Source organism: Panicum hallii, chromosome 3, assembly GCF_002211085.1.
Source record: "Panicum hallii strain FIL2 chromosome 3, PHallii_v3.1, whole genome shotgun sequence".
Lineage (NCBI taxonomy): Eukaryota > Viridiplantae > Streptophyta > Magnoliopsida > Poales > Poaceae > Panicum > Panicum hallii.
The window spans coordinates 16,669,905-16,694,752 of record NC_038044.1 but is presented as its reverse complement, the minus strand read 5'-3'; the positions used below and the strand labels follow the sequence as shown (position 1 = coordinate 16,694,752).

General features: G+C 43.5%; 6 protein-coding genes across 13 annotated transcripts; 2 read left to right on the top strand and 4 right to left on the bottom strand.

The window, feature by feature from the left end:
- Positions 1 to 5: 5 nt before the first annotated feature.
- On the bottom strand, positions 6 to 3,898 carry LOC112886026 (uracil phosphoribosyltransferase). The gene is made up of 11 exons (XM_025951766.1): positions 3,558 to 3,898; positions 3,353 to 3,431; positions 3,058 to 3,116; positions 2,539 to 2,616; positions 2,367 to 2,448; positions 1,934 to 1,982; positions 1,176 to 1,237; positions 801 to 868; positions 649 to 704; positions 527 to 574; positions 6 to 400 (listed from the first exon to the last, which is right to left on the bottom strand). The coding sequence occupies exons 1-11, from the start codon at positions 3,807 to 3,809 to the stop codon at positions 349 to 351; spliced, it is 885 nt and encodes a 294-aa protein (XP_025807551.1). The 5' UTR covers positions 3,810 to 3,898; the 3' UTR covers positions 6 to 348.
- Positions 3,899 to 5,894: 1,996 nt separating this feature from the next.
- On the top strand, positions 5,895 to 9,367 carry LOC112883874 (protein YIPF1 homolog). 2 transcript variants are annotated; one of them, XM_025949131.1, is made up of 7 exons: positions 5,895 to 6,126; positions 6,211 to 6,256; positions 6,346 to 6,426; positions 7,407 to 7,566; positions 8,246 to 8,516; positions 8,709 to 8,924; positions 9,015 to 9,367. In XM_025949131.1, exons 1-6 carry the CDS (start codon positions 6,073 to 6,075, stop codon positions 8,898 to 8,900), a joined length of 804 nt encoding a protein of 267 aa, XP_025804916.1. In that variant the 5' UTR covers positions 5,895 to 6,072; the 3' UTR covers positions 8,901 to 8,924; positions 9,015 to 9,367. The 2 variants fall into 2 exon arrangements, with proteins under 2 accessions (XP_025804916.1, XP_025804914.1); XM_025949129.1 differs by having other exon boundaries at positions 5,896 to 6,126; positions 6,340 to 6,426.
- Positions 9,368 to 10,202: 835 nt separating this feature from the next.
- Positions 10,203 to 11,583, bottom strand: LOC112887241 (uncharacterized protein At2g39795, mitochondrial-like). Its single transcript, XM_025953367.1, has 3 exons — positions 11,276 to 11,583; positions 10,601 to 10,968; positions 10,203 to 10,513 (listed from the first exon to the last, which is right to left on the bottom strand). Exons 1-3 carry the CDS (start codon positions 11,510 to 11,512, stop codon positions 10,354 to 10,356), a joined length of 765 nt encoding a protein of 254 aa, XP_025809152.1. The 5' UTR covers positions 11,513 to 11,583; the 3' UTR covers positions 10,203 to 10,353.
- Positions 11,584 to 11,779: 196 nt separating this feature from the next.
- On the bottom strand, positions 11,780 to 15,720 carry LOC112884123 (NADPH-dependent aldo-keto reductase, chloroplastic-like). 7 transcript variants are annotated; one of them, XM_025949456.1, is made up of 10 exons: positions 14,469 to 15,720; positions 14,275 to 14,374; positions 14,082 to 14,211; positions 13,796 to 14,018; positions 13,423 to 13,473; positions 13,167 to 13,243; positions 13,007 to 13,094; positions 12,625 to 12,897; positions 12,258 to 12,509; positions 11,780 to 12,177 (listed from the first exon to the last, which is right to left on the bottom strand). In XM_025949456.1, exons 4-10 carry the CDS (start codon positions 13,904 to 13,906, stop codon positions 12,094 to 12,096), a joined length of 936 nt encoding a protein of 311 aa, XP_025805241.1. In that variant the 5' UTR covers positions 13,907 to 14,018; positions 14,082 to 14,211; positions 14,275 to 14,374; positions 14,469 to 15,720; the 3' UTR covers positions 11,780 to 12,093. The 7 variants fall into 7 exon arrangements, with proteins under 7 accessions (XP_025805241.1, XP_025805246.1, XP_025805244.1 ...); XM_025949461.1 differs by lacking the exons at positions 14,082 to 14,211; positions 14,275 to 14,374 and having other exon boundaries at positions 13,796 to 13,950; XM_025949459.1 differs by lacking the exons at positions 14,275 to 14,374; positions 14,469 to 15,720 and having other exon boundaries at positions 13,796 to 13,950; positions 14,082 to 14,189.
- Positions 15,721 to 16,942: 1,222 nt separating this feature from the next.
- Positions 16,943 to 18,178, top strand: LOC112884124 (probable ribose-5-phosphate isomerase 2). The gene has a single exon (XM_025949464.1). The coding sequence runs from the start codon at positions 17,065 to 17,067 to the stop codon at positions 17,914 to 17,916; it is 852 nt and encodes a 283-aa protein (XP_025805249.1). The 5' UTR covers positions 16,943 to 17,064; the 3' UTR covers positions 17,917 to 18,178.
- Positions 18,179 to 21,002: 2,824 nt separating this feature from the next.
- On the bottom strand, positions 21,003 to 24,125 carry LOC112884122 (aldo-keto reductase family 4 member C10-like). The gene is made up of 7 exons (XM_025949455.1): positions 23,856 to 24,125; positions 23,293 to 23,343; positions 22,725 to 22,801; positions 22,539 to 22,626; positions 21,851 to 22,123; positions 21,503 to 21,754; positions 21,003 to 21,297 (listed from the first exon to the last, which is right to left on the bottom strand). The coding sequence occupies exons 1-7, from the start codon at positions 23,964 to 23,966 to the stop codon at positions 21,214 to 21,216; spliced, it is 936 nt and encodes a 311-aa protein (XP_025805240.1). The 5' UTR covers positions 23,967 to 24,125; the 3' UTR covers positions 21,003 to 21,213.
- Positions 24,126 to 24,848: the final 723 nt, after the last annotated feature.

The following is a 24,848-nucleotide window of genomic DNA, read 5'->3' as shown; positions in this document are numbered from 1 at the left end:
ATAACAAAGTGAAACACGATGAGATGGTTTTATCCTTCGACAGGAGAGATATTAGGAAGCACCAATTCACTAATCCAGCATGAGCGATTTTGAATGGAGCGTTGTCCTTTCAAAAAGTTTTTTCCATCTGGAGACATCTGAACTAGCCTTATATTCTACGCGATCATACATAATGGATAGTTACAAAATGGTGGGCAGCTAATTGTATTACAGAGAATGAACAAAATCTCAAATGAGGGCAATCTACAGCAATGAACGCCTCTTTACTCGCAGTTGCTTCGTTCTTATGGAACTGATGCAAAGATTCTCGATGGTAGACCACTGGCCGAATCAAATCGTGCAGTCTGATTATGTGGCAAAGCTTCTATCACCAGCATCCCCCAACCCTGGAATGATAAAACTGTGGGCACAAAACAACAACGGAAGTCATTCATCACCAGAAGCACGGGCCACTGTGCATCAATTGTAAACACCGATTCATCATCCATGAGTTTTGCAACTAGCTGATAAGAGTTTAGAACAATACCCTTTCTCGTTTACTTCAGGATCTATTATTCCAGTGTACACATGGAGCCTGGAATGGAAGAAAAATGTAAATGCCGCATGCTGGACGAACTTGATACAGCACATAAGATCATCTATTCATACCCGGGGAACTTGTTGTTGAGCTTTTGCAGTGCAGGAGGTGCTGCAACAGCAGATACCTGAATTGGGGGGGTGGGGGGGGGGGGGGTGATTGATAGTTAGAGATTGGTAAAATGGTTAAGTAACATGAGCATAAGGAAGTTTGACCAACTCACTACTTTAATCTGCTTGCTGGTAACTCCACGTTCGATTAACAAGTCAATAGCAGCAACGATCGTCCCACCTAAAGAAAGAAGTTAAACGTATTTTATGATGCTTAGAGATATATAGCATGCGATCCCATTCTGGTTACATGGACCAATAGTCTACAAAGACTACAATTTGTATTTCTACCTTTCATATCTGGAAAAAATGTACAATTTATCATATGTCATAGCATCTTTAGCACCACATTGTCCAACCCTAGCAACAGTTTTTGTGCATAGCACTGGTTATGTACAGAACTTTTTATTTTCCTTCTGGGAAATTGGTGTGTTCAAAATAAAACTTTAGGCAGAACAAAAGTTGTTTATGTAGAGCTAAAGGCTTACCGGTGGCCAGCATTGGGTCAACAACTAACACTCGAGACCCCTCTGGAATCTTGTCTGGCAGGCTGGATTGAAAAGAAAAAGAAATAACGGTTATTGGGGGCTTGGGGCGCTCTAATTAGTGTAGGCATTTAAGGTCAGTACTAGTAAAAAAAACATCAGCATAATAAGGGAAGTGAGGTGACATTAGCTAACACAAAGCATGGTTCTTGGTATAACAAAATAACTAGTAGGTATATAATTTTATCAAGATAGCAAAGGAACCTTTGTTAACATTTATATTCTGTACTATGTTGCATAAGGAGGGAATGAGGGATTTTGTATTTGACAAAACAAGATGGATTTACTGCATAGAAAAAAATATATAAATCTGCATTTGAAAGATGTTATGCTTTAGTAGCCTAATAGGGTCACGTGACCCAAAAGTGTCAATCAAAGAAATTGTTAAACTAAAGCATGGAGCGACCCAATTACTCCCTCCGGGTAAAAGCACACTTCATACTTTTAACTTTTAGTGGTTTCAAGGTGCAACATGGACCACCACTCTCTATTAATATATTTATAGGTTCCAAAAAAATTAGTGTGTTTAGGAAAGTACTTTCAAGACTAATGTACACATGATTTTTATGTTCCCAAACTAAATATTTTAGAAGTTTCAAAGATTTGATCAGATCTTGATCAAAGGGTCAAGCATTTGTGATCGAAGGGAGAACAAAATAGTGTGTGAGAACACAAAATAGAGCTTGCAGAACGAAACATACTTGTTCAGATATATTGAAGGTTGAAGTGTTTCTTCATCCCTACAAAGGCCTTCATGTTTCAATGAAATGGAAAAGATAAGAATATGAGTCCATAGCTTTGAAGACATATAAGTAATTGACATAGAACAACTAGAGTTTAAAGAGTATGTAAATAATTCTGATAAGCTTCTTTGTTTACTTGATAGTTTCACACATCCATATTTATGCACCCGACATGCTAACATGCATGCATCAAATCTAGAATATCAAACATTGGTATTGGTGCACAGGAAAACAAAATAAATCCGCTTGGAATGCTCAAATATGGGTCCTGAAGCTTAATGTAGCAAGATGTGAGCATAAAAGGCTTATTGGAATTTCAAAAAACAAAGAACAGGATTTGACTCTCATTTGCTGAGACATAAAGACACAAAACATTGTCTAAGCATCTTACCAAGGTGATAGGTCTTGGTGGCTGGCAGAACTGATGAAGCAAGTTCAGCTAGGGCAAGACCAGCTCTCAGTATTGGAACAACCTGTTAGACATGCTAATAGAAAGACTAAATATAATCGTAGACACACAACAAATCTCATGTACAATATCTAGTGTAGTGGAATAGGCTTACCAGAACAGGCTCTCTTGGATCAATAAATTCAACACTAGCTACAGCTACAGGTGTTTCAATCTCTCCTGTGATTGTAGGCTACAATGGTTGAAAACAATTTATCATGATTTCTGATGTGATATCGACAATGAAGCGTTGATTGACATGTCTGAGAATGATGAAATCCAAACCTCTTTTTACGGACCAACACATTTTTCATGATAGAAAGGTAAGGAAACAGGTCCATGGCTTGGTGATAGTGGGGTGTGGGTGGATCTCAAAAACAATACAAAAGCTACGTGTTTGAAAAAAAATACATGTGAAATATGTGGCAACGCAACATTTAGACAATGCTGTTATGATTTTTTATTCAGATGTTACTGGCATCCAACATTCTTCCAGACAAATATCATTATCCATACCATGTCGAAACTTCTCTTTACAACGGTTTAACTAGCACAATTTAATTTTAAGTTTAAAGGATTGCAGGTGCAAGAAGAATAACAGATAATGCTCAGCCAAGCAAAAGATTTAACTCACCAACCAATCTCTGGATGCTTCATATATGAGCAGCCGACCAAGCTCTGCCATAGCACTCTCTATCACAACAATGAAGAACTGCTCAGTGAAATCCTATCATATTGCTTTGTTAATTGTTATAAGAACTAGCTCAGTTATAGCTGGGTGAATTCGTTTATTTATCTATCGCTTCGCCAACAACAAAACCCCACCCAGGCCAAACATAATTTCCTTACGCAATTAATGCCCACCGCCCGGTTGGGTTCAATTACTCCTATTATCCAGCTTCTACTAAGCCATTCAGAAGCACACTCACTGAAGATGGCGCAGGGTGTCTGCTCGTTGCGCAGCACGGAGACCCAGTGCTTTATCAGCGGGTGCGGCGGGACGAACACCTGCGAGAACAGACACGTCACACCCCACACCACACGAGGAAATCACAACCACCTAAGCGCACACGCACGTGCCAAAATAGATAAACAAGAGCCAACGGGCAGAGGGAGGCAGAGCCAGATCCGCACCAGCATCTGTCCGCCGGATGTGGGCGATCTCGCGGCCGCGGCGTCGGGGCTGGCCGCCCTCGCCGCCGTCGGAGGCACCCTCGGCGCGTGGATGGGCAGCGGGGCCGGGGCGGTGAAGAGGCGCGCGGAATTGAGGACCGCGCGGGAGGGGAGGAAGCAGCGGGAGGCCGGAGGGAGGTGCTGACGCGCGCAGACGCGGCGGTGGAGAGGCGCCGACGCGGCCGCGGCCGCGGCCGTGGCGGGCGAAGGCATCGCGAGGGCGCGGCGGGTACGGTGTGCGGATGGCGAGCGAAAGCGAGAGCAGTGAGGAGGGGGACGAGGTGGGATACGGTGGGGTCGCCGCGCCGTTATGTACGCTTGACGCATCTCGAGGTGCCGTTAGGCGGTGGCCCGTGGCGTGCGTGTAAAGTGTTTTTCTGAAGTTTTGCTGAAAACTCGTTGGTCACGATGCCGTTGGGGAAGGAATGGGTCACCCACACCCATGCCCACATATTACCCATCCCCAATTTATCCATCCCCAAATGAGTGGGTAATTACCCAACGGGCATAGATAATCCATGGGTAAGCTCTTATGTCTCCTCAGCTCAGCACTCATACGGCTAAAAGCAGTTGATCATGCAACTGGCCAATGCTCCCTACGCTCGTGTTGACTCGTCGCTCGCGAAGCGCAAGGCTTGATTGTTGAGGCTTGTGCAGCTGTGTGCTTACAGCCAAGCCTCGAGCTCGGCGTCAAGCTCGTCAGGTGCTCGGCCTGGTCCCAGCAGATCAGTTGGAGGCGGCGGCGGCTGCGTATAGAGGACGTCGGAGGTTCCTTACGGTGGGGGTCTGTTCTTCGGCGACCTCGCGCGCGCTTCGTCGAGGAGCTGAGCACGGGGAGGGACATCGTCGTCGGTGAGGACAGTGGCATGGTAGAACGAGTAGGTAGCATGGAAGCGATGCACTGCACAACACATGGAAGCGGGGTCTGAACTGTGGCAGAGACGACCCTCCTCGTCCTCTGCCGGCGCCGCCGCCGTCATTGGAGGAGAGATGCACGAAGATGAGCAGCGCGAGCATGGTCCACCTTCCGCCGGTCGCACGCTTAGGTGATGCCGGTAATGACGAGATCACGGAGAACACCCCTCGCTATTGTCGCAGTTATGTATAACTAATGGGTATGTTTGAAATGGGTATTACCTGCGTATATTCTACCCATACCCAAATTTAGATGGGTAATTTTGTACCCTACCCAAATACAACGGGTATGGGTTGGATACGGATGCTGGATACCCAACGGCAACGTGACTCGTTAGCAGTTTTAGATGTGTTTCCGGCCGGACTCCCTTTTCAATATAATTTGAAACTAGAAAATGCAGAGCATGATCTGCTGCGAACATGAATTGAAGTTGTTCTCGTAAATGTACATTTTTTTTTTCAAATTGTAGGCTTAATATTAAGACTTATAATCTGAATGTAAATGGTGGCATGTTGTCTGTTCAAGGGTAGCAAAATATTATCACAAACTAGTTTGAGCTCTTAGCGGTTGGAGCATGCATTTACTCACTCTGTTATGAAATATAAGACGTTTTGATACGCACTAAGTCAAACGGTTCTAAATTTGATCAAATTTATAGAAAAATAATAATATTTTAAATATTAAGTAAAAATAATTAGATCCATTATAAAATATATTTTCATAATTTACTCATAGCAATCCTATATGAATTTGCCTTTTTGAAAAATTACACCAAAATTCTGTAAATCACGTACCTGACTACTAAATGATGAGCGTGAGGTTCAATCTTTGAGAATGATACCTTTTTCTGCCTAAAAGAGAGCAATGTACTTCCTCCATTCTAAATTATTTTATTAATATACTCCCTCCATTCTAAATTATTAGTCGTTTTAGCTTTTCTATAGACATAAATTTGACTATACATCCAAACATAACGTATATAAATACATAATAAAGACTATTTATTTAGAAATTCTAAAACTACTAATAATTTAAGATGGAATGAATATACCAGAACGGAATGAATATACCAGAACTATTGTTTTCAAGATTGATTTTTATAAGACCGTTTCTTGTTAGAGACTTTATGTTTCCACAAGTAAATATTTGTTATACTTAACACAAGCCTACTCTTAAATGGAAAAAAATCAGATGCCTTTTTTCAGAAAGTTTTTTAAGAGAGGATGGATACCTGTGGCACAGTAAAATCCTTTTGTAGCCATTATTTCTCGCAGTGAGCACGGAAAAACTCCTTCCAATGCTTGGTGGGCCTCTTGCTAGTTGGGCCGATGTCGCCATTGTACACCAGCCTCGTGGCCGCCTTCGTTCCGAAGCAACAACACCGAGCACGAGGCCGTTCGACGACGAGTTGCCCTCTTCCACGGCAGAGTCCTTTGGCCCCCTTTCCCCTCTCCCCCAACCCGACACCCCCGATCCCCATCCCGTCTCCGGCGAACGCGAGCCGCGCGGCCATGCGCAGCTGCTGAGAGAGAGGGACCGAACGCGACGACGCCACCGGCCATGGAGGAGGGCTACGCCAACCTCCCCACCAGCCACCTCCTCGGCTCCGTCCCCGTACCGACGCGATCCCTACTCGCCTATTGGCGTTTCTCGTTTCGTCAGGGCTAGTCGTTGATCTGGGCTGGTTTGTTTCCGCAGGCTGTGACGCAAGACGACAGGAAGCCCGCCGCCCCCGCCGCCCAAGGTTCTGGCGTGGCGTGGCGTGAATTCGTGTGCGCATGTGTTGCGGCTGTTGTAATTTCCACTAATAATGTTTTTCGTTTGTAGATGCAGGCGCCACCTCGCGGTTGCAGGAGTTCCCGCCTGCTCCTGGTGGTAATGGAGGAGGGTATCGGCCACCAGGCGCCCCAGCAGGTAACTAATCTCGCAGTTAATTGTGACCATGTTCTGAAATTTGTTTTAGTTTCGAATCGGTCTAGCTATGTGTGCACAATCGGGACAGGGTATCAGATTTTTATCTTTAGAATACTGGGAACATTATGGCGCTAGTTGGCTGTGATGTGTGGTTATATTTGAATGTCAAAGCTACTGAAACGGGCAAGGGGAATTTATGAAGAATTATTCGATGTGCTACATTGTCCCATATGTCAGAAATTTTGAATGAATATATTGTGTCTACATGAATTTTCTCTCGAATGCGGCAACATTAGTTCTGTCCTGCTTTGTTTTTGGGGCCATTTTGAAGGATACTGTAGCAGCAGCCAAATATTTAGATTCTTGCATTGTACCTTGTATCTTGTAGATGGTGATTGATAGTTGAGAGCAACTGTTAAGTCACGGGGCATCCTAAATGTTGCGTGAAGCACAATAACAGTGATCTTGCACATTGATGAAACAGTGATGCCCATTACTCATGCCTAGTACATGTTTGTATATCTCTTAAGTTTTTGAGAGGACTGCAACATGTAACCATGATCTTCTAACCATCTCAACTTGAAGCAAAGCACCAGTGTGCAGCAACTTTTACTTGAATACTAGTAAGTCACTGAGCATCCTAACTGTTGCATGAAGGCATGAAGCACAGTAACAGTGATCTTGCACATTGATGCAACAGTGCTGCCCATTGCTCGTGCTAGTACATGTTTTGTATTTTTTTTTAGTTTTTGAGAAGATTGTAACATGCAACCGTGATCTTCTAACCATCTCAACTTGAAGCAAAGCACCAGCGTGCCATTTTATTATTTCTTTTATTACTTTGGATTTTGATCCCTCGCACTGTTTTGTTTTGCGAGTATAAATGAAGGAATTTGCTTAATGCTGGATATCGAATAGAATTACGGTTTTGTATTTGCACGTGCATTGTTCCGTGTTGAAGTCTCTCTTTGCTTTTGCAGATGGAGATGTAGAAAACCAAGCAAATTGGAAAGGATACTTCAATGTCGCATCTTATGCCCCATACTTCAATGTTGATACTGATGTTGTAGTTGACAGGCTCGTCAGCTCAGTTTATCCAATGGATGGTTTTTACAGGAAGATTGATGCTAATCCTGACATGTAAGTTTCTCTTATTCCAATTGGACCCAATCAATCTGCCTCAATTTCTAAAAATAAAAAAAATGCCCCTTAGTTACCTTTGTTGTTTTGATGTCATTATTTCTACTGGATAATTTCATGCAACTAATATGGAATTATGTGACAAAGAATGTTTAATGAGCGATAATTTTCTAAAAGAACCTAAGAGATGGATGAAATTATACAAGGAATCCTGGTTTCAAAGAAAAGGAAAATGACGATATGGCGAAATCAGTAGACGCGGTAGAAAAATTATGCCAATCTGTTGAGATATGGTACACTACACCTAAAGTGAATATTTGAAACAAGAAATGAATTTGAATTTTCGAATAATGGATTATACTAAGAAATCTGCTTTAACATGTCAATGTTATCTTGCTGAGTGATAATAGCATGAGATGGTATTTCGGATAGGATATTTCAGGATTCTTACAACAGGACACAAAAATATAGTGTAAAAGCACCACTATATAGATCCTAGCAGATGTTTTTTTTTTGCCGCAAGCATAGTTTTAGGAGAACTGTACAAATCAGTTTTTTGAAGGAAGTTTGATCCAAAATTGTGCATACTTGAGCTACTATCTAACTAAATTTTCTTTAAAATCTTTACCTTTTGTACTTTATCTGCATTTATGTCATGACTCGTACTAAATTTCTGCAGGTATGGGCCTTTATGGATCACAACTACTCTGATATTCATGCTAGCTGCATTGGGTAACTTTGCTACTTATCTGATGCAAAAGAAAAAGGATCCGGTCATATGGAACTTTGATGTTGGTTATTTCAATTGGGCAGCATCAGTCATGTATGGTTATGCTATCATTGTGCCTGCCATCTTCTTTTTCCTGTTTCAGTATTTTGGATCACGCCCAAGTCTTGTTCGATTTTGGTGTATGTGGGGCTATTCTCTATTTGTCTTCATACCTGCATCTGTAAGTATTCTAGTTCCATCCATTTCTTTTCTTATTTATATCACTGGCAAGAATATGCAATTTTTTACAATCAATGAGATAGGTAGGAATTTTTTTCTCTTTGCTGCAATTATATGGTTCTTAGAACAATTCTCTCATAGTAAAGCATCCATAATGTTATCATGGTTGTGAACATTATTTTGTTTGCTTCAGGTACTTTTGCTTATTCCTGTGGAATTTCTTCGGTGGGTCATCATTGCTCTTGCTGGTGGTGCATCATCTTGGTTCATCGCTTTAAACTTGAAGGAATGCACAGAAGGAGCTGATCTGATGGTTTTGATAGCTAGTGCATCAGTGCTGCAGTTTGCTCTGGCACTGTTCATCAAAGTTTTCTTTTTTGCCTGAGGTTTTCTTGATGATTTTGCAAAGGTCAGGCTCTTTTATTTACACTGCTGTATTCTACATCCATGACATAGCTTAACTGAGGCTCATGATTCTGACTTCTGTTGATTTTGGCAGGTGACTTGATGTGCTCTTTGTACACGGCTTGTTTTGGCAAACATCTTTTGAAAGGGCAAGGCGGACAAGTTTTACTCAACAACTTGACATACATATTGACCCTAGATTGTTAAGCCTTAGGCATTGTCCTATTTGCAATCTCTCTCTCTCTCTCTCTCTCTCTCTCTCTCTCTCTCGTGTAGTGAACAGATTCTACTGCGTGCCTTACAGAGTTTACTGAGTTTGGCACCTAAATTTGCACCTGAAATTCTTCCCACGCTGCCCAGTGAGAAAGCGCAGTTTTGCACATCTGCTTTGTACAATTCTTTCTTGGATACCAGGATCTCGTGATTTTTAAGTATACTATTTGTGTACCTGTGCATCCCATGCGGTTTTCTAACATCCAACTGACCAACTGGCATATAATTTGCCATCAACTAATTTCGTTGGATGCTTTCCGTGCACAAGCTGAAAAACTGGATATGGTCTCTCTCTTTTTTTCTCTAGCTTGACAAAAGTATAGTTGAAGCAACGGCCACCCAAAATTGTACTAACGTGCACAATTGCGGACATGCAGCAACAGAACTCGTATAAGCTGCATTCATCTTCAACGCTGATCCCACCTTAGGAGGCAGCTTGTTGTTACAGGCACTAACAGTGGCACTGTCCCAGCACACACCACCAGTCCACCACCACCACCAACGAAGGACACAGCAGAAATGCAGAATTGTGTACAAGTATCGGGACATTGATCTATTAGGATGGCCACTTCCCATTCATTTAATCAAACCTGAAGGGCAACATACGGATTTCAATTTGATGGTTTGCCTTTCTATATCACCAAAGATAACATTAGGCATTCAAAAGGCCTTAACTGGCGCCACAGAGTTGATTTTGCAGGCACCAACAAAGAATGCGTCTACAGGAGTTCGCATTTTTTTTCCTGGTATACTATGAGCACAGAATCTCACAGGCTTGTGTTTGGACTCATTTCTTGTATAATGGGCCGTCCTGCCCACAAGTCTCCTATAAAAGCACGCAGACGCGTGAATGACAATTTTCGCTAGGATTGGACTCTAACAGATATGGCATGGATGAAACCTTTCTAATTCAAGGAACATATGTAATAGTCCAAAGACAATCTATATTTGATCAAAACTGAATCCATAGCGCAGCCTATGCAGCAAAGGACACCAACATTCACATACATGGCGCAAATGGTAAATTTTATAGCAGTGTATCTCCTCACCTCAATTCTTATCTCAGACATCACAGTGCCACTGAAAAACAGCCTCAAGAACTGATGAAAGGAATTTTGTCCAAAACTGTGTAAAAGTAAGGAACTTCTGCTGCACTTCATTTATCGTTTCATCAAACCCTTAAGTTTTCTCAGCCAAGCCAAGTACTCATGGCATTCTTTGTTTATCATGTATGCATGCAAGAAGTTGGTGACATCTGACGAAATGGCTCTACTTTTCAAGTAGGAATAGAATGCTTGCTGAAATTCCTCAGGAAGATTACTGCAGAAGAATATATGGCCATGATCAGTATAACACTACAAAAAACACAAAACACTACAGTACAACGATACAAGCATCAATGCTCACCTTATCTTAGCTTCAACATCTGACGAATCAACAGACTTATCCCTCGGTCCAAATGCCAAACTCTCAATGGTGAGTTCATCAGGGTAAGATCTACAACTAATCTCCAGCCATGAAGCTGGCCCTTTGTGAATTTTCACCACCAGCGGGATATAGTACTGATTTGCAGCAGCATTTCTGGCTTGTCCCTGGCAGTTGTCACCTTCAACCCGGTCCTCTTGCTCACCATTCTGCTCCATGCTATCAGAAGGGTTCGGCAAGAACACCTCCACTTCAATTCGCTCCTTCCGATCTCTCCTGGTGAGAGTTATCCTATTGGTACCCTCCTTGTCCTGGATCTCAAAGGGGAACCCTTCCCCTAATTCCTTTGTCTGATAGAACAAAATGAAACATTACATCCCCAGAAAACAAAGATGGTACCTTTCACTGACAGCTCTAATCCTACCCGAAACATTTTGCCACAGGCCCATATGCAATCTACACATAACCATCAATTGCAAAAGAAAAATAAGGTGCTACCATGCACAGAATTTCTAGCAAAACCATGTCTCCCGCATCTTTCAAAATACGGAAAATTTGCAGCTGGAGCTTTGGCTTGTCATTTGTGTATCCGATCACTAACTGTGAGGGAAAAACGTAAAAGACGAGAGGAAATAAAGAAATGGCAGGGTCGCATACCCAGTCGCGTTTCTTGCAGTCCTGCTGCGCGCAGGAGATCTCATAGTTTATGACCCGGAGAAGCTGGGCGTCGGCGGCGGCGCCCGGCTGCGGGGCGGAGATGGAAGAGAGAAGAGCGGAGCACTCGGCGCGTTGGGGTTGGGTCTGGGGAGGCTGGACACGCCAGCCGCTCCTGGACGCGAGGAGACCGCGCGCCGCCGCCCAGGGCGCGCGGCGGAGGCCGGAGGAGATGGCCATCGGCGTTCGCCGGGGTTCAGCGAGGGTTCCCAAACCCAGGTCGCCGGGTTGTTGGGCCGTCCATTGTACTCCGGCGGCCCGAATTGAACACATACGATGTCTAGGACTCCAGGCGAAAACATTTCCAAATGATGTTCATTTTTTTGTAATATAAATACGAATACAAAGGATGGATCCAATTCGTTTTAAAATAACCACTCTGGTGTGACCAAAAAATTATTTTTAGAAATTTATTCTCCGAGCGGGTTGTTTAATTAAATAGTAAAAAAGGTTTAAAATTCCCGAGTTCCTGGGAGCCCCAGCTGGACAAGCCATTGCGTACTTCACAGTCTTCTATCTTTGAGGCAGAAATGGACATGGGTACATAACATGGAAACGCATGACAGACTACAAACTTTTCGTTCCGGTCAGCACTCCATCGAGGAGGTGACAAAGATGAATGATCCTGATTATATATAAAATAAAGGATGAATGGTCCATCTGGCGATTATGCAAAGCACTCCAACCAACAAGAGTAGACTTTGTGTATGGAAGGAAGAATCTCGTAGCATTTGAAGCACCAGAGAAACACATTGGTCACTTCAGACTTCGCCATCCCAGAAATCCTCCACGGACTTGTAAAAGCTCGTCGGATGAGTCACGAACTCATACTTGAAGAGCCTGACCTGTGTTGGTTTTGCAGTCAAAATAGGCATGGTTTCAGCTACCAACTGATTAGGACAAACCAAAAGATATGCAAACATGCCTGCTCGATCTCGGAGAACTTTGCCATCAGCTGGTCAGGGATGCACCAACCAAACAGGTCAATGTTCTCCCTCGTCCACGCCTTGTTGTCACTCTTCGGGAGCACACTCTGTCCCATCTGAATGCCCCAGCGAAGGGCAACCTGAGCAGGAGTTTTCTGCAGCTTATCGGCAATGGAAATGACTGTGGGGTGGCTAAGGACATTCGGTCCATCATTTCCTGGTGATCCCGGTGAACCTAGTGGTGCATATGCCTGCAAGAACACAAGCATTCAGAACCAAGGAAGCAGTTGTCGAGCTGATCAAAAGAAACAGGAAAAGAATTGTGATCAGATTCTACAAATGATCTGAATAAGGAGTGAAACTTACAGATAGATGGATGCCCTTTGACTGGCAAAGCTTGCGGAGCTTCTCTTGTTGCCAAACTGGGTGGCACTCCACCTGGTTGACTGCTGGTGGTACACATGCGACAGCGAGCAAGTCCTCCAGCTTCTTGCAGGAGAAATTGCTCACGCCAATGGCATGAGCTTTGCCTGAACTGTACAGTTTCTCCATTGCTTTCCATGTAGCAGGGATATCAGGCTTGAGGATATTTTCGACACTCAACCTAGTTCCTTTCTTTGCACGAACTGGACCATGGACCTATGAAGGATCAGTGAAATATTGTGGGGGAAATGAGGAGCGTCACAATTTAAGCTGTTTTCAGAAGAAGAATCCGTTCTGCAAATGCAAATATTACTATTTAACTTACTAGGTAAAGATCTAAGTACTCAAGCTGCAGATCCTGCAGCGTGTTATCAATTGCCTCGGGAACATCTTCTGGATCATGATAAGTGCACCTGAAAATTTCACAACATCTAATAGAATCCTCTTGGTATCATGGCAATTGGGTTATCAAGTTAAAAAAATACCACAGCTTAGAGGTGATGAATAAATCTTCCCGCTTAAATATACCCTCCTCAAATAGTTTCTTCAGGGCAAAACCGACCTGCCAAACAAGTCATAATGACTGTTTCCACTGTAGAGGACTGAGGATCTTGCAATGAACGAATAAATGAATAATTTGTCTGGCACTCTGGTCATAATTGCAAAGATTCTTACACCATTTGTGTGATATTACTTTTTTTCTACATTGGTATAAACTGTGTCAAGCTAAAAAGTAATTACCTCTTTCTGATTACCATATTGTGGAGAACAATCAATATGATGATAACCTGCCTGCTTTGTCACAAGTAGAAACATCAGATCCACATAGAAGAAGCCCATATGACGCTATGTACGTAAAACCTGATATTCAATGCCTTCCGTTCATGTTCACTAAAAATTGGCACACGTTAGTCAAGGGCTCAGTGCAACTAAGCCTTTTGCTTTCACAGTTTCTGTTAACCTATTGGTATAACTAGATGATGAACCAAAGGAAACCTCAAGCTGAGCAATAATGAATTGGTGTATTCAAGTGAATCCACAATTACAAGGAAGCAAACAAAAGAGAAAAAGACCATCAGAAATTGATTTAAACATAAGCAAGAAGTGATAAGACCTGGATAGCAGCACGAATGGCATCTTCAACGACACCTGGTGATATTTGCCATGTGCCAAGGCCCACTGATGGGATAGCGGCACTGGTGTTTAGGATGAAGGACTTGGCCATCTACGCTCTCCAGAGACCAAACTGAGCTTGGTGATGGGCATAAACTGAACAGAGAGTATAAATTGCAAGTAGCTTTCGTTGCTGGAGCATGGCAAGATGAAGATACCTACTTCTATAAGAACAAATCAACAAACTACCAACAAAATATTAAATTGTATAGTGGACTTGCACTCACCAAATGCGATGAAGACATTCTGAACGTCCGTGGCTGGTCTCTGAGCTTGGTGATGGGCATAAACTGAACAGAGAGTATAAATTGCAAGTAGCTTTCGTTGCTGGAGCATGGCAGATGAAGATACCTACTTCTATAAGAACAAATCAACAAACTGCCAACAAAATATTAAATTGTATAGTGGACTTGGACTCACCAAATGCGATGAAGACATTCTGAACGTCCGTGGCTGGTCTCTGAGCTTGGTGATGGGCATAAACTGAACAGAGAGTATAAATTGCAAGTAGCTTTCGTTGCTGGAGCATGGCAAGATGAAGATACCTACTTCTATAAGAACAAATCAACAAACTGCCAACAAAATATTAAATTGTATAGTGGACTTGGAATCACCAAATGCGATGAAGACATTCTGAACGTCCGTGGCTGGACACGGAGTAGTTGAGCCTGGTGGGTCAGCTCATTCGGCAAAACTTTGAGAACCTTCTCTCAAAGATACAGGAGAACTGTGTGTCATTGTATTAAAAAGAGAAACGGTCCGAATACAAGTCGAGCAAGCGGCAGAATTAGTTGTCATCTGAAGCTGTGTATCATTATATTAAGACGAAAAAAGAAGGGGTTTAGAAACCCGTACAACACCACCCACACACACTTACACACAGAACAGATGAAACTAATTACATGGACAACTTGGTAACTTGATCACAAGACTTTCTGATTAGATAGCTCATTCTAGAGATCCAATGCTTTAAGACAAAACAAAGATAATGCACCTCAACATTACAAGGCAAAGCTTCATAGGGGAAGAAAAAAAGTAACGACGGCAATCTGGAGAAACTCTCGTTCCAAACGGAAATCAGGAGGCAGAACTATAACTATAGCAACCAGAAGGGACCTTGACAGCAGCATAGATGGTGTTGCACACAGCTTCAGGCTCTATTTGCCATGTGCCAAGGCCAACCGATGGAATTCTTGCGCCAGTGTTGAGAACAAAGGACTCAGCCATCTTTGGGCAGGAAGAGAAAGGCAAGAGTGGAAGAAAGAGCTTGGAGGAAGGCAATCGACGAAGAACTGGGCAGGTTACTAGTGGGTGTTGTTGACTCTTTGGGCCCTGAAAATCTGGACCGGATGTGGTGGAGCAGGCACTTGCTCCAACAATTTACTAGTATAACAGTGCATGTCTAGCAGCCGTATGGACGGCACATTGGCACTGCATCATTGGTAACACGGTTAATTATTTAGAGCACATCCTCACCCCTCTTTCAACGGTGGGATAATAAATCCTTGAACGATTCTTGGATCACGTTGCTATTTCGCATTATTATTTTTTTCACACGAACATTTTTTAGGCGAATAATTCGTAGTAACATATATATTTATGACCAGAGATCAGAAAAAAAAATGACCCGCGCGCCACTGTTGGTCGACATTGACAAGGGCATAAGGTCGATATTATAGGCTTACAGGAGGTTTCGCCAATGCGGAACAAGCGAAGGGGACCTAACCTCATCGCCCTCCCGCGGGGGACGCTCTGCAAGAATCGTGTCATCCGCACGCGGATGCGGCTGCGGCGGGCCCCACTCGCCTGAGCAACTCGCCCATCGACGGGAGACGCGGGCTCGATGCGGACGGCCGCACAGCTCCGCCGAGTATAGAAGAGGGTGACGCAGAGGAAGAAGAAGAGTTTGGTAAGGAGACGCTGAACTGAAGGCCCATTCCAACTTCCAACGGGCAACGGCCCAACAGGCCAACACTACAGAAACTCCAAAATCATTCTCGTCGCAGGCCCATCCGAGGAACATGCCGTGCTCGACTGTGCCGGACTGCCGGTGATCCGGAGGAACTTTCTTTTTTTTGATAATGGTGATGCGGAGGAGGTGGTCGTCACTGATGTCGCGCAGGTCGCCGCGGACGTCGTCCTCGAAGAGACGAAGACCATCTCCACACGATGTACCAACAGGTGCTCAAGCTCAGGTCAAATGAAAAGCATGAACCACGTTGCTATGCGGGCGTCCCGCCGGCAGCATGGACCATCCCGTCGGGCCTTCATGCGTGGCCTCTGTCGAAACGCCATGAATCATGCACGCGCCCCGCTTTTCATAGGGCCTGCTTGGTTGCAGGCTATGGATTGCCAATTTGCCATGCCACGGCTGTGGCGCCGCCGAAGCTTGGACGCCAAATTTCGGCACCACACTTGTGCCAAAAAAAATGAACTAGCACCTTAAGCAAAAACTGTAGCACGCCGCATATGTATCAAGCACTTATCTATTGTTTTCATGTATTCCCTGTAATCGTAAATATAAATATGCAAATCGAGTGAACCATTTAGTAAGTTTAGAAATTAAAATCTGCAAACTAAATGTACGTAGTTTAGAAATCCAAATTTGCAAACTAAATGTATGTTTGAATCATATTCTAAGGTTGCCACGAATCTTAGTCAGACACAGTTTTTCTAGCCAGTTTTTAATTCCTCACACAACTTAGTTGGCCTGACTTCTTGGCCACATAGCTCACTTGTGCTAACTGAATTTTATTACCTAAGATTGTCAAAGATTGGTGATAATCTTTTCCCCTACAAAAATACGGGGTGACTAATTGTAGTAGCCTTAGGCAAGGATGTACATGTACATCAAACTTAGTTCTCAACCAAATGCCTAATCTTAGACTGAGATGACTTCCTCGAACACTTTTACTCCTATTTTGTATTATTTTCAAGAGCCACTGATTTGTAAATTGATCTACTCCACCACTAGGAGAGCCATATTATTGGTACACACATTCCAATGCCTTCCAGTGGCCGACGCGTCCACCAGCGGCCAGCTGACTGCCTCTGATTCCCTGCCCTCTCTTTCCCGCCTCCCATTCTCCCTTTCCGACCTTAATAAATATCCCATCCTCCCCCTCCTCAAAAACCCTCCGCCGCGCCGCCGCCTCCCGTTCCCAATCTACCCGCCGCGCCACCGAAACCCCTCCATCCACCACCGTCGCCATGGGCAGCGCCGCCACCTCGCCGCCACCGTCCATGAAGCTGGCGCAGGAGGACTTGAAGCGCGTGGCGGCGCACATGGGCGGCGCCGCCGCCTCGCCGCCGCCGTCCGTGAAGCTGACGCAGGAGGACTTGAAGCGCGTGGCGGCGCACCGCGCGGTGGAGTTCGTGGAGCCCGGCATGGCGCTGGGGCTCGGCACGGGTTCCACGGCGGCGCACGCGCTGGACCGCCTGGGCGACCTCCTCCGCGCGGGCGCGCTCCCGGGCGTGGCGGGCGTGCCCACCTCCCTCAAGACGGAGCTCCACGCGACCCGCGTCGGGATCCCGCTCCTTCCGCTCGGGGGCGACGGCGGGCCCTCCAGGATCCACCTCTCCATCGACGGCGCCGACGAGGTGGACCCGGACCTCAACCTAGTCAAGGGCCGCGGCGGCTCGTTGCTCCGGGAGAAGATGATCGAGGGGGCTGGTGAGAAATTCGTTGTCATCGTCGACGAGTCCAAGCTGGTGCCCCGCCTCGGGTGTACGGGCGCGGTGCCCGTCGAGGTCATCCCCTTCGGCGCGCCCCACACGCTGGGCCTCATCCGCAAGGTGTTCGATGGATTGCCTGGCTTCCACGCCAGGCTCAGGATGGTCAGGAAAGATGCCGAAGAGGACACACCGTTCGTGACTGACAACGGCAACTACATCGTGGAGATGTTCTTTGAGGATGGCATCCGTGGCGACCTCCACAACATCAGCGACCAACTCCTCCGGATCACTGGCGTTGTTGAGCATGGCATGTTCCTCAGCATGGCCACCACTGTCATCGTCGCCAACAAGGATGGCACCATCACTGTGATGGACAAAAAGAATTAAGCTGGTGATGCGACATGATGCTAATAAGCTGCCAAGATCTCATCATTCTAGTTCTAACGAAGGAAAAGAACAAGAAAAGCAGAGCATAGCAGCTCTCAGCGTGCTCTCAAGTTTTGTTGCTCTCCTGTTGTCATACTAGTACTGTTGTTACCTTGTTTGCGCCAATTTCACGGGTAATGACATGATAGAATTACCCGGATGAATGTGAGGAAACCAATAAGTTTCTGATGTCTCTGAGAAATAATCTAGTCAAATTTCTTCATTGCTCGCCATCGACGTGATTTTGACCTTATTACGTTCTGCAAACATCAGCTGTCCCTTTCTGTACCTGAAGATGCGGTGAACATGGAACAATGCTCCATGTTCATCCATCCACCCATTCGTTGAGCATATCTGTATACAGAGGACATGGATTGGCCAGTCTTGGCCTGGTGCTGCAAACCTACAATATAGGATAATCATGCATTTGCTTGTATGATGAATGTATTTTTGTGATAATTTTGGATATTGATCTTGCAAAGATCTTGTTGCCACTTGTTGTTTGATCAACAGATGCTGCCTATTCTTCTTCTCAAGCATGTATATTTGCCTTGAAATTCGTGTCATGCACTGGATCCTGTAATGGTATTCTGCCTGATTCTTTCATCTGTTATACCTTTCTTTAATTTTTGGTATACTTTGATAGACTTGCATTACTAGCTTCGGTAATGTTCTTGCTGTTTCAGCTAATTTCATTGTCAGAATTGCTGACTTTAGAATCTCACATCAATATAACATTAACTATCAACTGTTCTTACTCTTTAACAGTTACTGATTCATATCTTTGTAAACTAGAGGTGTTTTGCTAATAGATTTCTATAGAAAAATGCATTTGAATTTTCTGTTTGAAATCCGTGAGTTTACACATGATACTATAATGAGTTGGTACATTGATTAAGATGGCTATCCAACGTTTCGAGCGGATCATGAAGTGATGCACTCAAAGGATCTCCAGGAGCTGGAAAGTGTCCTCTCTTCATATAAATTTAAATTAAATTATGCCAGGTACCTGCATTTCCAATTCCTTGTTGTTTAATCTATCCTTTTGAATTATGCTTGTTAGCTCACCATGCTCTTTTACTTAGATTTATTACTTTTATGGGGATAAAATATTGCTCAATGCATAAAAAATGCATATAATGCTTTATCATGCATCTACGTTAAGCTTTCAAGTTCAACCTACAATCTGCTACATACTGTAAGTGTTTTGACACAGGAGAATGAGCACCTTCGGGTTTGTTTCTATTCTTCCTTCGGTTCCTTCATCTTATGGACATTTCATGAAAATGTAAGTGCTATTTCAGTTTGTGTTTGTTGGACAGTAAGATATTATTATATTGGGTGCTATAGCTGATCCATGTTATGGATTTTAAACAAGAACAAGTTCAGTGTTTCCTAGCTGAAGCTTTCACGTTTTGTCAGCGCGCCATTGCCCCCCCCCCCCCCCCTCCCCCCTCTCCTGGGAGCTCCAATATTGCTATTTAGAAAACAAAAACCAGCAATTATTTAACCTTATTTGCAACTGCAGTATTCATATGAATTGCTTCTCCAGAAACCACGAGGTCTTGTGGTGCTCGGATTAATAATAAAAAAACTTGACCTATGGGGGATATGACGGCCCCGGGCATTGACTAAGGAGAAGATATTCTCACGCAGGCCAAGAAAACCCCCGAACCCCTGCCCTACCCTAACACAAGGGTGCCGTTGCCCGTATTGTAACCCGTGTGAGAGCGAGCCGGGACCTATTTTCCATGTGCTTTGGCGTGTAGGCAGGCGAGGGGATTTTCTTAACCCAGCCTAAAATTCACTCCCACCGGGACTCAAATTCAGGACCTGAGGAGTGCTACTGAGGCCACCTAACCAATCCAGCTAGTCACCCGTTCACGTGCTTGGATTAATCAATGAACAAACTTCTGAAGTATGATTCTCAGATCTGTTGAAATTAGTATTACCGATGTATATTTCGTGATAGCCATTGCATGGTTTCCGTGGTACCTCAAGTGAAACAAGAGCTAACTCTTCCAGCAAAATATGTTTCTAATTCCTTTGCGGTTATCAGTGGGATATCACCCTTCCAAAATTTTTCTGTTATCATGTCTACCGATCCTTTCAAAGTCCCGAAGAACACTCAATTTTGGGAATTTGTTCAAGAATGATTCCTGTCACTGAAATGTAGGTCCAGGTCCCACATATGAATGACGTCTACTTGGTAGAGCCTTTGATTTGTGGCCACTAAAGTTATTTTGGAATGCAAATCGGAAGTGAAGAGTTTTTTAGGACATCCTGAATAAAGAGTCAAGTCCCCAAAGAATTCAATCAAAGAACAAAATTAAGAATGCTTTTGCTTTGTTTGTTTGACCCTTTTGTGCTCTACTCTTAGTGTTCCTTTTACTTCAAATTTCTCTCTCTATCCCATCCGTTGCAATCTATTCTAATATTCAGTCTCAAAACTCATATGACAGATTGTTTCATTTTTAATATTAGTTCTTTAGTTTGGAGGTTGTTTTTCCACAGCAGGGACCACGCCTGGATCTCCTTACTTATGAAAGTAACGAAATTAAAGAGTTCAATACCGGCATAGAGCGTTTCTCAGACAGTGACACTACTTGGCTTTCCAGTGACTTGCCAATGAGTGTAGTCCTAAGACAACACCAGAGCACGGAGGGCTCTCCCTTGCAACAGGTTCACAGAAACAAAAGAACATCCAGCCACCAAATCCCTACATATTTCAGAATTTTATGGTTTACCTATTTCAGAATTTTATCTGTCAAAGTAATCAACCTTTTTTGTTCAGGTCAAAGTAATAAACCTTGAGATGTAAGACTATGACAAATCTTTATGTATCTGTTTCAGGCCTGTTAAAGTTGAACTCTCGATTCTTGAGAGCGTGGATCACCTTGCACAGTTGAATAGTGTCCATTTGAAATTGTGGTAAAAATTGCTTCCGAAAATTGGTCATTTTTCATATTGAAAACTGACCCTTTCTTTGTACTAACTGGAAGCTGTTATTTTGATCTTGGATGGTTTAACATACTCCAACATCGTCCTTGTCATAAAGATAATTTGAACAAGCCCTTTCTTTATTTGTAACACAGTCATCTTTGGATACAATGAAAAGAAGCGTCTAGAAGAGCAGCATAGGGCAAGTATTCACATGTTCTGTCTCTAAATGAAGGCAATCATTCTCAGCTGTCCAGGCAAAGCATATAAGATTATTTCCCTCACCCTGCTCATTTATTCTGGACATATCTGTATGCTTTATATCTCGCCATCCCAAAGATCCTCCAGTGTATTGTAGCCGCTCTGAGGGTGAACTGCAAATTCGGCTCTCAGCAGTCTAACCTGCATGTTACAAGTGGCAACGAATGTCGGATGGAAAAAAATGAAAGTAGTGCATGAAGTATTCACTCATTATATTTGTACAATAAAAGACCGGTGCTTTAGGTTGCAATATGCATATTGTTCTGCTACATGAACCCTTGCAACATTCATAGACAAGAAGCCAATGAAGTGCAAATAGCAGAGAAAAGGCTAAGCTAGAGCATGCCTGTTTGATTTCAGAGAACTTCGCCATCAAATCTTCAGGAATAGACCAGTCAAATATGTCGATGTTCTCCTTAATCCTTGCTTCATTGGCACTTTTGGGAAGTACACTGTGGCCCATTTGAATTCCCCAGCGTAGAGCGACCTGGGCAGGTGTTTTCTGTATCTTGTCAGCAACAGAGATCACAATGGGGTTGTTGAGGACGCTGGGGCCATTGACCTCAGGTGATCCAGGTGAACCTAAGGGCGAAAAGGCCTGTAACAACAAGAGTAAGAGTAAATAAAAGAAATCTGATCAATGACAACTGGAAACTAAATGCAGGAATATTTGGTTATATTATGTCAAGCTTACAGAAAGATGAACACCCTTCGACTGACAAAGCTTACGGAGCCTGTCTTGCTGCCAAACCGGATGGCACTCAACCTGGTTCACTGCTGGAGGCACACGTGCAATGGCGAACAAATCCTCCAGCTTCTTACACGAAAAATTACTCACACCAATCGCACGAGCTTTGCCAGAGTCATATAGCTTCTCCATTGCTCCCCATGTAGCAGGGATATCAGTAGGGATAAGATTTTCACGGCTCATCGTAGTTCCCTTCTTGATACGGATTGGACCATGAATCTGCAAAATAAGGTCAGTTGCCATGAAATAAATGGCAGGCACATGCTTGCAAGTTCATTTACTTAGTTTAATTGAGAGTTGTATCCTGGAATTCTTCAACCGTCATCATACACTTCTGTGCCGGAAATTTAAATTCAACTACTCTTATCTGGAAATAAAACTGCAACTTATTTATGGGAAACATAGTGACTTTCATTTTGACAGCCCCACTGTCAATACTTGTTTTTGGCATGTAACTAATGGCCACCACACCTCATTAGCACAAATTTTAGTTAGGCACAAAAGTGGATGAATCTAATTGTTTTACTTGGACAATAACATGAACTTTTGGTGCCCAATTAACCACAGGTATATCTTTGCACATGAGCAGTGATGCAAGCTATCAACTGGATATACGATAAAGCACAAGAATTACAAGGTACAAGTCCAAGTAGTCAAGCTGCAAATCTTGAAGCGTGGTACCAATTGCCTCCGGCACATCTTCAGGTGCATGATTAGCGGACCTGCAAAGTTCAGATATTTTATTTAACATTTTCACTCTGTCATGTAAGATCCATAAGCTACTTATCGTTTAAATTAAGCTCCAGAAATGGAGACTAACCACAGCTTAGAGGTGATAAACATATCTTCACGCTTAACCACACCATCCTCAAATAATTTCTTCAAAGCCAAGCCCACCTATGAAAGGGAATAGCTTTAGATTTACTAGCAAAATTACATCAAATCAAATCAAACAGAAGTGAAACTGTGGAAGGTTTGCGTTCCAACACAAATTGTTGTGCTATCCTTACATCCCTTCTTATTATCTTATCACTTTTATCTGATTGTGATGAAATAAGAGAATTGACTTATTATCAGTATATCTGGATATGATTCTTCTCTAAATACTGCTTTCAAAAAGAAACGAATCGAATTTCCTTACAAGAAATGTTCGACATGATGTAGAAAAATAGAAGTAAAAATTAAAGTTATGACATAACATGCATTGTGTCATATTCATGCGAGTAGAAACAACATATGATTGTGTCATAAACTAAAATAAGTTGATAAATATATTTCTTGAGAGCACCAACCGTTACAACCTATCAGTTACAATAAAGAAATAGCGGTGTGCACATGGAACAGAAAATTATGTGATGGTAAACTGGGTGAAAGTAATTACTACTTACCTCCTTCTCGTTGCGGTATGCTGCAGCGCAATCAATGTGCCGATACCCAGCCTGTGTTGGAAAACAAACAACAATTTTAGAGAGGGATAGAAGAGATGCAAACAATCTGATGATATATCCAGGACTTAGGAACACTTCTTTTTTGAAAAAGAAAAGACCTAAAATCAGATTAAAATTCTGCCACGTTCTTCTATGTTTGAATTAACACTATGATCCCATGGAGCATATTAACACTTCAGGCGCAAGATAATTTGGCTTTGCCGGTCCCTTTGTAATATATGTAACTAGTTAGGTTAGCTCAGGTAACTGCATCAACAGAAATTTCCAACTTGACCATAAGTTTGTTGTGTCATAGACCTCATTCTACTTAAAACAAATTTTACAGGCCCAGGATAAAACAGGCAGATCCTATCCTAGTACCCTGATGCAGTGAACCGGTAATTCTCAGGGTCAACACATACAGTCGCCAGGAAGTTTTCGAAAAGCAACAAGAACCAAACAGGACGGAAAACTTTCCTGTATGAAAGGGAAATCAGGAGGGGTTCAGAGCAATCGAACTGGACCTTGACAGCAGCATAGATGGCGTTGCCTACAGCGTCAGGCTGTATTTGCCATACGCCAAGGCCAACCGATGGGATCCTCGCGCCGGTGTTGAGAACGAACGATTCGGCCATGTTTGACCAGGGACCGAGCAAGACAGAGGAAGGCTATCAAAGAAGCAGGTTCGGTGGGGGCGGGGTGGGATTGGGGCCTGAGTGTGGAGGTGGTAGAGGCGTGGAGCCGTGGAGGTGTTTGACTGTTTGCTTGCTCCAGCAACTAGGAGTAGCCGAGTAGGAGTACATATGTGGCAGGCTCAGAGCAGCAGGTCACTGCATCACGGATAGTGGAGTGGGGATTTGTGGAACGGGGTGGGTCAGGGGGTGTTTGGTTCGATGAACTTGCCCATAGAACACCCCAGCCCTCTTCTCTGTCCTCTAGTGGGGAACAAATTCTTGCAAGTTTTTTTGCAGCACTGGCTAGCTATACTGTAGTTTAGGACCGGAATCATCTTTAGAGGAGCCTGCTTTATCTGTCATATGATTAACAGATTAAGGGTGTGTTCGTTTCCTAGAGTCTAAAGTTTAGAGGTGTTACATCAAAGAGAATCTTATCATTTAGAAGTATTAAATAAAGTCTAATTACAAAATTAATTGCAGAACCCCAGGGCTAATTCGCGAGACGAATCTAATGAGGTATATTAGTCCATGATTAGCGGATGATTACTGTAGCATCACTGTGGCAAATTATGGATTAATTAGGCTCATTAAATTTATCTTGCGAATTAGCACCAACTGTGCAAAAAGTTTTATAAACAGATTTTATTTAATACTTCTAAATAGTAAAATTTCTTTTAATGTGACGGGTTTAAACTTTAGAAGGGAAGAAACGAACTACCCGAGACAGCACGAGATGCCTGGTCATACGGCGGCGGCGCAGGCAGAGGGCCTGGTCACCTCGGCGAATCGGAGCCGCCGCTTGCCCTGGAAGCGCGGGATCGAGGCAAACGGAGCAGAGCT

Bases quoted from the DNA above. Each gene is read 5' to 3' on its own strand.
- LOC112884122 (XM_025949455.1), bottom strand. From the start codon at position 23,966: ATGGCCGAATCGTTCGTTCTCAACACCGGCGCGAGGATCCCATCGGTT. The intron at 22,627-22,724 runs GTTAGTCTCCAT...TGAACTTTGCAG, and splicing joins TTTATCACCTCTAAGCTGTG to GTCCGCTAATCATGCACCTG. The intron at 21,755-21,850 runs GTAAGCTTGACA...TTGTTGTTACAG, and splicing joins CGAAGGGTGTTCATCTTTCT to GCCTTTTCGCCCTTAGGTTC.
- LOC112884124 (XM_025949464.1), top strand. From the start codon at position 17,065: ATGGGCAGCGCCGCCACCTCGCCGCCACCGTCCATGAAGCTGGCGCAG.
- LOC112883874 (XM_025949129.1), top strand. From the start codon at position 6,073: ATGGAGGAGGGCTACGCCAACCTCCCCACCAGCCACCTCCTCGGCTCC. The intron at 6,127-6,210 runs GTACCGACGCGA...TTGTTTCCGCAG, and splicing joins ACCTCCTCGGCTCCGTCCCC to GCTGTGACGCAAGACGACAG. The intron at 7,567-8,245 runs GTAAGTTTCTCT...AAATTTCTGCAG, and splicing joins ATTGATGCTAATCCTGACAT to GTATGGGCCTTTATGGATCA.
- LOC112884123 (XM_025949456.1), bottom strand. From the start codon at position 13,906: ATGGCCAAGTCCTTCATCCTAAACACCAGTGCCGCTATCCCATCAGTG. The intron at 13,474-13,795 runs GTCTTATCACTT...GTGACAAAGCAG, and splicing joins CCATTCGTGCTGCTATCCAG to GCAGGTTATCATCATATTGA. The intron at 13,244-13,422 runs GTAATTACTTTT...CTTGTTTGGCAG, and splicing joins AATATGGTAATCAGAAAGAG to GTCGGTTTTGCCCTGAAGAA.
- LOC112886026 (XM_025951766.1), bottom strand. From the start codon at position 3,809: ATGCCTTCGCCCGCCACGGCCGCGGCCGCGGCCGCGTCGGCGCCTCTC. The intron at 2,449-2,538 runs GTAAGCCTATTC...CATGTCTAACAG, and splicing joins ATCCAAGAGAGCCTGTTCTG to GTTGTTCCAATACTGAGAGC. The intron at 1,983-2,366 runs GTAAGATGCTTA...TGAAACATGAAG, and splicing joins CACCAAGACCTATCACCTTG to GCCTTTGTAGGGATGAAGAA.
- LOC112887241 (XM_025953367.1), bottom strand. From the start codon at position 11,512: ATGGCCATCTCCTCCGGCCTCCGCCGCGCGCCCTGGGCGGCGGCGCGC. The intron at 10,969-11,275 runs GTATGCGACCCT...TTGTTCTATCAG, and splicing joins ACTGCAAGAAACGCGACTGG to ACAAAGGAATTAGGGGAAGG. The intron at 10,514-10,600 runs GTGAGCATTGAT...ATTCTTCTGCAG, and splicing joins GATGTTGAAGCTAAGATAAG to TAATCTTCCTGAGGAATTTC.